At 43.9% G+C, this 9,727-nt stretch overlaps 1 protein-coding gene across 1 annotated transcript in view; it reads left to right on the top strand.

The window, feature by feature from the left end:
• Positions 1–9,727, top strand: part of LOC102199112 (neuropilin-2-like) — a 90,976-nt gene that overhangs the window by 17,193 nt on the left and 64,056 nt on the right. Inside the window, exon 3 of the mRNA XM_013913501.1 lies at positions 8,233–8,414. Within this exon, the coding sequence (XP_013768955.1) occupies positions 8,233–8,414 (182 nt within the window). The remainder of the gene's footprint in view (positions 1–8,232; positions 8,415–9,727) is intronic.

The following is a 9,727-nucleotide window of genomic DNA, read 5'->3' as shown; positions in this document are numbered from 1 at the left end:
TCTTCTCTTCTCTTCTCTTCTCTTCTCTTCTCTTCTCTTCTCTTCTCTTCTCTTCTCTTCTCTTCTCTTCTCTTCTCTTCTCTTCTCTCCTCTTCAATCTGAGGTGTATCAAATACAAACATTGCTAAATCAGTAGTATTGTGATACTGTTATTTTGTCACACACACACCTGTCTGGTGAGCAAAAGTCCCAGCGACGCGACCAAGAGACGAAGTAAAGGGAGAGTGATGTGATGTGACACTAGCCTGAGGGCAGGATGGCAGAAAGAGAAAGGTGGGAAGAGAGATGAAAAGCCTATATGACAGAGGGAGGAAGAACATATGGAGTGACAGTGGCTGTTCAATTACCAGCTGTGGGCATTTAGCAGCTGCCTGCAAGTTTGAATTAACATCACAGTGACTACAAGCAGGAGAGTCAACGTCCAGACAAGTATCCCAACACAGACGAGCTGACGGTTCTTCTCCGAGCCTGAATCTGTGCCACGACACATAGTTTGAGTTTATTTACCTGCTTTTGAGACGGGAAAACTACCTTCAGGCGGATGCCTTCCTCCCCTGCAGGTTGGATCACGGCCATGCTGCCAATTTATTTGTAGAGAGAGGGGTCTTGTTGTTGTTGCTGCATAGTAGTTTGTTCATCCCTCATCTGCCACTCAACCAAATAACAACAGCTTCTATATGCTGAAGCAATAAACAACATCTGCAGTTACTTACAGCTCCTGTATAGGGCCCTATTTGTGCTAAAATGACGTTCACGTGCTGACTCGATGCAGGGCAGCACATCTGGATGGTGAGCAACGCAGCCAGTTGACGAGACCTACATAAATGTTTTGTCACGAGCTCAGTCCACACAGAGTGTGTGCAGCGTGAAGCCTCACAGTCACAAACTAATGAGACTTCCTCCGTTTCGTTTTGTCTCTTCAAATGTTTCCATGTGATCTTTTCTCGATTCTCAAACCTCAGATTCTATAAAAGTAAGAAACCAGAAACAACAAGGATTTAAAGTGTCAAAGTGTTGCTTTCTCAGGTTATTCTTCTCCAAACTAGAGAAAATGCCTCGAGTACATAACCAGTGCAGAACTAATAAGCAGACACATCAACCCCAGTGGAAGGTGGGATTAAGTTATCCTCCACTGCTTGAGTGACCTGATGTTACAGAAAGAGAAATTAGAAGATTTGTTGAGCTCCGAGGTAGTGATTTTAGGAAACGCACATGAACACATGCACACACAAGCACGCACACACACATACACACACGCCTCAAGGTAGGGTAGGTAATAATGATAATATCAGTGCTCTGATTTACAGACACTCCCCGGTGCCCTGAAGGTGTCCCTGCTATCTAGTGTGTGTGTGTGTGTGTGTGTGTGTGTGTGTGTGTGTGTGTGTGTGTGTGTGTGTGTGTGTGTGTGTGCAGTAGTGAAGGACTGAGCCTGATCAATGTGTGTTGAAGCCATAATGAGGAATCGATTGGTTGTCGTGGAGACTACTGGTGGACACATACACATCCGCACTTATATATATACACACAAACACACACTGTCCAGCTGTCTGCAGTAACAGTACTATTGCATGATATCAGTGAAGTCAGTCATCCTCCTTACTCTCTGGTAACGGGTTTGGTGACAAACTCACTGCTGCTTTACGTTTCCACAGGTATACACACAGGTATACACACAGCTATACACACAGGTATAAACAGAGGTATACACACAGGTATAAACAGAGGTATACACACAGGTATACACACAGGTATACACACAGGTATACACACAGGTATACACACAGGTATAAACAGAGGTATACACACAGGTATACACACAGGTATACACACAGGTATACACACAGGTATAAACAGAGGTATACACACAGGTATAAACAGAGGTATGCACACAGGTATGCACACAGATATACACACAGCAGGGAGCCACAACAATCAGCTGTGAATATTTCGAATAAGAAATAAGTGGGAGCGCTACATGATCTTTTCCTTCATTCTGTGAACGCTTTACAAATACTTCGTTTCGACATTTAGCCTCAGACTGTATAAAAAAGATGGGCGGAGCAGCTGCAGCACCACCTTTTGGTTTTTGCATTCACATTTTGAAGCCTTGACTTCGGGTGTGTAGGTGTTACAATACCTTACAGTGGTGAAAACCACAAGCGCACACACACACAGCTACTGAGTGCAGACCTGTGTGAACAAACAGGGTTTGAGTTTGTTTTTGAATGTTGGCACAGATGTAACTGATCTCAGGTCAGCGGGCAGCTGGTTCCAACGAACCGGACCTTCCTCGGCACACTGGGATCTGATCCTGGGCCAGTTCACTGTCCTTCAATCTCATCTTTTTATTCCGGAGTGAACATATTTATTGGAAATGGTGGAGCATTAACTTATTAGCATGCTTGGTTAAAAAGGAACATCCATACACTGTATGAGTGCGTTACACAGACTCTAACAGCTGCTAATTCCTGCTGAGTATCATGGAAATGAAAGCATGGCACAGGTTTTATTGAAAGTCCGTTAGTACAATGAAACACACAACAAACTGCATTATTTAAGATTTGTGTTGAAAATGCTTTAAAAAGATAATAAACCACAAACGTGGCTGGAAGGTGCAGGTCAGCGAGGGTAAAGCACAGCAGACAGCTACTGTGTCAGCATCCAGCAGCCAGCCAAAGCAGCCATGCTCTTAACTTTACACAATAAAGTTTATGATAAAAGTACAGCCCATGGAGAGCTATTATGAAGGGGTAAAGTGACTACAGAGAGCAAAACACTCTGAGCGTACCAGGCTGTGGACATGCGCTGTTGCAAGAAGCACTTGTGATTCCCAGAGGCTTGCTAAAACCACCAAACCTATAATTATTTCTTGTCTTGGCAGTGAGTCGATAGTTTTATTCACTTCCTTTTGAACCACTTTAAAATATCACCGATATGTTTAGCTTAGCTTAAAGTCCGTTGCGTTGTTCACATGACTAAAGCTGCAAAGTGTGTCTGCATGCATGAATTGCTTGAATATGAAGTTAATGTCATTTCCCTTAAAAACTTTCTCAGAAGCCTATCAAGCTAACATATCATCCCCCCAAAAAACATTTATTAGATTTATTTATTAGATTTATTTCATTTATTGCACCAACGCTTTAACAGGCGTTCGTCCTCTCTGTTTCCTCTCTGCGAAAATCCTGTCACACTTAAACGCCCACCTGGCCCGGCTTCAGCTCTCTTTGTTGTCACCGGCCGTGTGAGCTGCACAGACGCTCCGTCTGCTGCTAAGGGCGCCCCTGATGTTTGAAAGAAACGTGCAGGTGTAAGAAGACAACTCCCAACCCAAAAAGAGGGAATGTGTGGAAGGCAATTAAAAAGAATCAGGGGTGGAAGTTCATCTGTATCCAAATCTTTCGCTTGCTTCCCGGCAGGCAGGCTTTGCAAAAGCCTTGGCTTCTCTCGTTTCTGAAACATCCCCAAAACACAAACAAGCGCAGGCACACAAATCTCTCAGAATGTCAAATGTTAGAGGTGGTTTAAGGCCTTCTTTCACAGCTCAATTTGTGCTCACAATCCTCACTTGTCCTGGTTTCCAGTGTTCCCTCCCATGTTATGCAAACAGCTCGTTAACAAATACATTTGAGGGAGAAGTGTGGGAGAAGCACATTTGGGGTTCGTGTTATTCCCCGTGGCAAGTCTCAGTACATCACTGATTGGCCTGCAGTGAAATGTATTGGGGTGATGGGGTAAGATTAAACAGTTTGTTAGAAGCTGTGAACCTCCTACACACAGACAGATTGGGAACCCTTCTATAGATCAGTGTGCATGGCCACAGGCTCTGTGTGTGTACATGTGTTTACATGTGCGTGGAAGCAGGTCTCATGCGAGCGTGTAGTAGTCGTGTAAGTACAGAGCTGGAGGGAGGACGGCTGGCACGAAGCACACCTGTCTCTGTCTGTCTTAGGTGTGGAGCTGGCAGAGTGAATGCAGTGTCATGTTCCCTCCCAGACTACATCCACGCTGCACCGGCTAAATCTCAAATCTTCTCCTCTTCGTTTTGACCCTGCTTCTACACCTGAAAACTGAGCTTTTTCCAAAATGCTTTCCAAAAGTGGATAATGCCGGCTCGAGGACAGCTGGGCCTCGGAAAAATTATCATCTTGTTTTTTTTGTTTTGTTTTTTTGCCACCTGCTTATGTATCTCGCTCGTAATCTCATGTTTTTCCCCTATAAGTACAATTAATGAAGCGGAGTTAAACATTAAAACATGTAAAAGCTCTCCTAATCCTTCTTCACCATCTCTGCTTCTTCTCTCTTACCCACACACTGGCTCTTAGCCACTGGTTATGTGCCTGACAACATTAAAACAAGCCACGCAGAGGAAGAGAGGAAAGAATGACAGTAGAAAGAAAAGAATAGAAATCACTAGAAACAGCGCAGGCCAGAACAAAGAGAGAAAAGGAGATCTTGTGCTGGTGTGAGTAACTGTTAGACAAAGTTGTCAGTGCTAGAGAGGGGAGGAGGAAACTGTCACCACAATGAGGCGTTCTCTTGGGGAAATATGACAGGAACTCTGACACGTACACGTGCGCGCGCATCCACACACACAGATGCGCGCACACATGCTCGCAGTGCGCTGACAGCTCGCGTCATAACTGTGTTAGTTCCTCACAAAGCATGATGGGAGAGTGGGAGGTGTGTGACCCTCATTATGTTGGGAGGTGGCTCACCTGTCAGACTGCACGCTCACACACTGCTCTTCATCGCTATTGTTCGTGGGGTTTATTGTACAAGGCAAATGTTATGGGGAATGAACATGTTGGAAAATGCTCGCTGAGAGTATAACATGCTGAAAATGTTACTCTGTAAAAAATGTACCACCTATTTATTATGGCAGGATGTGTCAAGTAATGAGAAGGAGCACAAACTAGAAGGCGCTGACTAGAGTTAAAGGCATAAACTGTACTTAAAAGATGGACACAGCCACCTTGACTTCACCTGTAAGCTAGCAAACCCCCGTTTGGAAGCTTTTAGCATTTATTTTAGTATTTGTTTTAAATTTGGAACCAGAAGTAATCATATTCGGATGAGGGAAGTGCTTATTTATCAGGTTCATTTATCACATTTATACATTGTATGAGTGCTAGCCCTAATTAACATTGTAGTTGTTAATTAGGGCTAAGTAACATAGTATTAAATCACTGGAATTGCAGTTTAAAGGCTCCAGCACAGCTGTGAGCCTGCATTAGATGAGTGGAAGAAAATGGATGGATGGGATTGCAGAGACTGTTTGGACATGCTGTGAGTACACTTAACCTGAGACACAGTCGTGTTTTTGTATCAGTCTGTAGGCCTTTCTCCTCTAAAGTGGAGTATTTTAACATGGGAGTGCATGGAGCCGGCCCCGAGTGCCCATTTGGCGAACTGGAGTTTTTGTCACGTTGTCACACATTTTTCAACCACAGAGGTCGTGTCTCTCTTAAATCCTGGCACCTCATTATGAGGTTTAGAGTCTGGGCTGAATAGTTTTCGTAGAGTTATCACTATCCTTCTAAATGACAAAAAACATCTATCTGTGAATGTGTTTTGGCCTCTTTGTCCACAAACAGCAGCATTCATGGCCAGCATCGGAGTTTTTCTTAACAAAGCTTATGGATATTTTTTCCTGGAAAAAGTACTCTGTTACATTACGTGACATTACTCCATACCATGGCCTGTAATGCACTATAGCATATGAAGTTAACAATATAAACCTTAGTCTACAGTCCGACACACCAACACGAATCCCTATCCTTCTGAGGACATGAATTTTCTTCTAGTGTTTTCTTTTAGGGTCGTTGCATTTCTATTGCAGAAGCATTTACAGGCTGTAATGGAGGCCATCGTTACCTGTTTAATTACAGCAGGGGTGTCCAACTCAAATACACAGTGGGCCAAAATTCAAAACTGGAACAAGGTCGCGGGCTAACGTTAATATTTATTGAAAAAAAAATCTTCCTCCAGATTTAAGAATGAATCTTTTCTTATGGACTCAAACAAGTTTTGCTGAAAAACTGAATATGGAACAAGCAAAGCTTAATACTAAACAATATATATATTAGCTGTATAATACCAGTAGGCCAGCTCTGATAATAATTTGGTATGGCTTCGCGGGCCAAATGTAATTAGGCTGCGGACCAAATTTGGCCCGCAGGCCAGAGTTTGACACCTATGGATTACAGGCTCTGGCTGCTATGCTGGGGTCTGCATACACTCTGCTTTAACACCAGTCTGGGTTCTTTGGATGCAGTTTGCACTTTACCATCACACTCTTGTCCTTTCATACAATAAAAATAAAAATAATTCTCACGTCATGACTCCTTAAAAGTTGTAGACCACGCTGTAGTTTTCACTCCTTCCTGCACGGGAACTGAAATCAGCTGATCATAGCGCGAGTGCAGATGTGTGCGCATCCTGCAGAGAGCTGAGGAAAGTTTGTAACAAAGTAACAACATGAGTGTAACTTTAATGCACATTACTAATGCATGCTGACAAATACTGAAAAGACCAACTGGCCTTATATATGTTTTTAACTTTAATATGTCTGTACTGCATGTTTAATATGCAGTGGTACATGATCCATTAATCCACTGGCTCACTGGGAGGTTTTCTGTTTCCACTGTAAAGTATTTTTGAAATGTATAAACCTTTTAAACTCCAGGGTAAATGGAAGCGTGTCCATTTGATTACTTTAGAAAAATGTTGAAAGCTCAGTGTTGAAGCAATTCATGTGACTCATGTGGTCAGAAGTAGGCGATGTGATGGACAAACATCTACAGCGGGAGGTCAGCCAGAGTTTTGTTTTGCTGTAAGAAAATTAGCTGCTGGAGGAAACTGTATTGAGGAAGCTATTTTAGAGGCAGGCAGGTGTGTCTCTGGTATTCAGACACAGAGGCAACGCTCCTGCTGCCGCTCCGGAGATGGGCCGTAACATTTGTGCTCAGAAAACATGAAAGAAAGAAGAATAAAAATAGATGTGCAGTCAGTACCAGCGTTTTACAGAGGAAAAAACATTTGCTCGCACCCGTCTGCTGATCTGTAGCAAATAAATGTGTAATATTGAAAATAGCCGTGAAATTCGGAGACGCCGCTATTAAAAAGTACCAGATATGAAAAAACAAGGAAACTTTCATTTAGTTGTTGATCATCTTGATTATTTGTAGTTAATTGTGTATCGCAGTGCTTCCTGTCTTATTTAAACACAAGGATTTAACACAGCCGGAGGCAACAGCACAGACATGACCTAAATCCTTTTGAAAATGTGGATTTGTCTTTGAAAACAAGCCGAGCAACAAACACGATCCACTCACATTTCTGCGAGACGTAAACCAGAGTCATTCGGTCCACATTAGTCAATTTGTACCATCAAAGGGCCTCGTGTCCGTCCGCGGTTCAAACAGTTTGGCTTTTGTGTACGTTTGTGACTTTGACCCTTTAACCAGAAATCTTGTGATTTATGGGAAACAGATCGATCGTTGTTTAAGTGCTGCGTTGTTTTGTGCTTTGAAAGCCATCAAACTTGTAAATATATTGTGTGAAAGTGGGAATCTGTTTGTGGGGATTTCTAAACTGCATTGTGTGTGACATCATGCAGAATTAAAGAGTGCTCGCCATATTACTCACACCTTCCTTTTGTTTGTACTTATATTCTGCAAACCACGAAGCTCAGCTGTTGGAGTCTGTGATCAGTCGGTTACAGAATTTTAAAAAGGTTTCTTTTTCTATTTTGCTTCACGCAGGTGGTGCTTTTCATCTCGCACCATATGTGAACTGCCAGCTTCTTCTGCTGTATTTATTTGAATCGCGATGACACCCATGCCGCCGCTGATAGTAACTGTGCTTTCAGAAGTCCCTCTAGCCCCTTATAGATGCAAACAATCTGCTCTTTGCTTCCTTTTTACAGTCAAATCCAATGTGATGCCTGCCAAATAAAAAAGAAAGGAGAAGAAACTGATAAGATCAGAGTAAAAGCAGCTTGTGGGGAATTTAACAGTTTTCTCTTCCTGTAATTGAACCATCATTTCCTTTCCTCCTCTAAACACCTCATCAGTCTACTAATGTAATGCTTTCAGATGTTCTCGAATATACTCGGGTATTTTAGGCTGAACGTGATTGGTGAACGTGTGTTTCTGCCTGCGACCGAGCTCTGAATCGCCACTGGAAATTCTGTCCAGGTGTTTAGTGAGGTGTGTTTGTGTGTCGCAGGTATGACTATGTAGAGATCCATGACGGGAACTCAGAGTCAGCTGACCTACTGGGGAAGCACTGCAGCAACATCGCCCCCCCGCCGATCATATCCTCAGGGCCTGCGCTCCACATCAAGTTTGTGTCGGACTACGCCCACCAGGGGGCGGGGTTCTCGCTCCGCTATGAAATCTTCAAAACTGGTAAGTTTTCACTTACGCTGCTCTTTTTTTTAATATATATATATAAAGAGAATAAAGATCCTTTGATACTGAACAGTTTGTATTCAGTGGTTGAATCATGGGCGGATGTGGTTAGCACATTTGTGCTTCTGTGTGGAGTTTGCATGCTCTACCTAAGCCAGGCTGCTCCAGTTTCATCCAACAGTCCAAAGACATGATGACACGGACTGGTACTGATGGAGTCCCTGCAAGTACACCCCATCCCACAATGCATTGGGGCATCGTGGGGTTCAGTATTTTAACCAGCAGAGTGGAGGAGACAGGGGGCCACTGACCATCTGATTGGTGGATGACCCGCTCTATCACCTGAGCCACAGTCACTCAACATACTTTTTTCTGACTTGTGTGGATGCCTGCCTTTGTCATCCTCCAGCCTCTCCCCCTGTGTTGGCTGCGATAGGCTCCAGCCCAGGTGACATGGATTGCAGACTCAAGCTTAATAACCTGTAATGACATTTATTAAATTAGAATTTAAACTGCCAGGACAACCCCAGTACGACACTGTTGTACGGCTGACAAAGCCCTCTTCATCGGCACCCATAAAGTCTATCCAGCACTCCCAAAAAGGACATTATCACTGTAAATGACCCGCACACGCGGGCAGCCTTAACAATGAGTGAACAGGATTTTATAAGAACTGCACCCATGAATAGGCTATTAGTAACTGTATTACAAGCTAGCAGAGGATTGAACATGCTTCATTAGGCGACCAAGACTCGTTTATCTCCCTGGTGTCAATGGAGACAGAGCGAAAACCACAAGAGACGCAGCCGAGGACCCTCGAGAGCTCTTTAGTCTGTCCAGGCAAGACATCTCTTCCCTTCATGGCACTTTGTGTGTGTGTAGAAGTGTGTGTATCCGACATGGCTCCCCTTCACGCTGCTACGGGTCAGCCAAAGCGAGACCAATTGAGATCAAGGGCATGCGAGACAGAGAGGCGCGTAGCGTCGGCCCCATGGCCATCTTGTCCCGTTCCCCCTGAAAGCATTCCACACATGCCTGCTTAATTGAGTCCTGAGCCCTGCTCCCCTGAGACACACAAACACACACATGCACACACACAGAGGGCTGAGGTTACTAACACAACACGTGTGCTTGTTGGTGTTTCTCACTTGCTGGCACCAGCGTTTTGGGATTTCTTGTCTTTCCCTCTGTGTGTGTGTGTGTGTGTGTGTGTGTGTGTGTGTGTGTGTGTGTGTGTGTGTGTGTGTGACTGTTACACAAGACAGAGTCCACCTGATGAACATGAGTGTCAGCGTTCACACTCAAGCACC

This window comes from Pundamilia nyererei, unplaced genomic scaffold (assembly GCF_000239375.1).
Source record: "Pundamilia nyererei isolate P.nyererei 1_Seehausen unplaced genomic scaffold, PunNye1.0 scaffold00135, whole genome shotgun sequence".
Lineage (NCBI taxonomy): Eukaryota > Metazoa > Chordata > Actinopteri > Cichliformes > Cichlidae > Pundamilia > Pundamilia nyererei.
The sequence above is the reverse complement of the archived record's forward strand: the minus strand, read 5'-3'. Positions and strand labels throughout refer to the sequence as shown.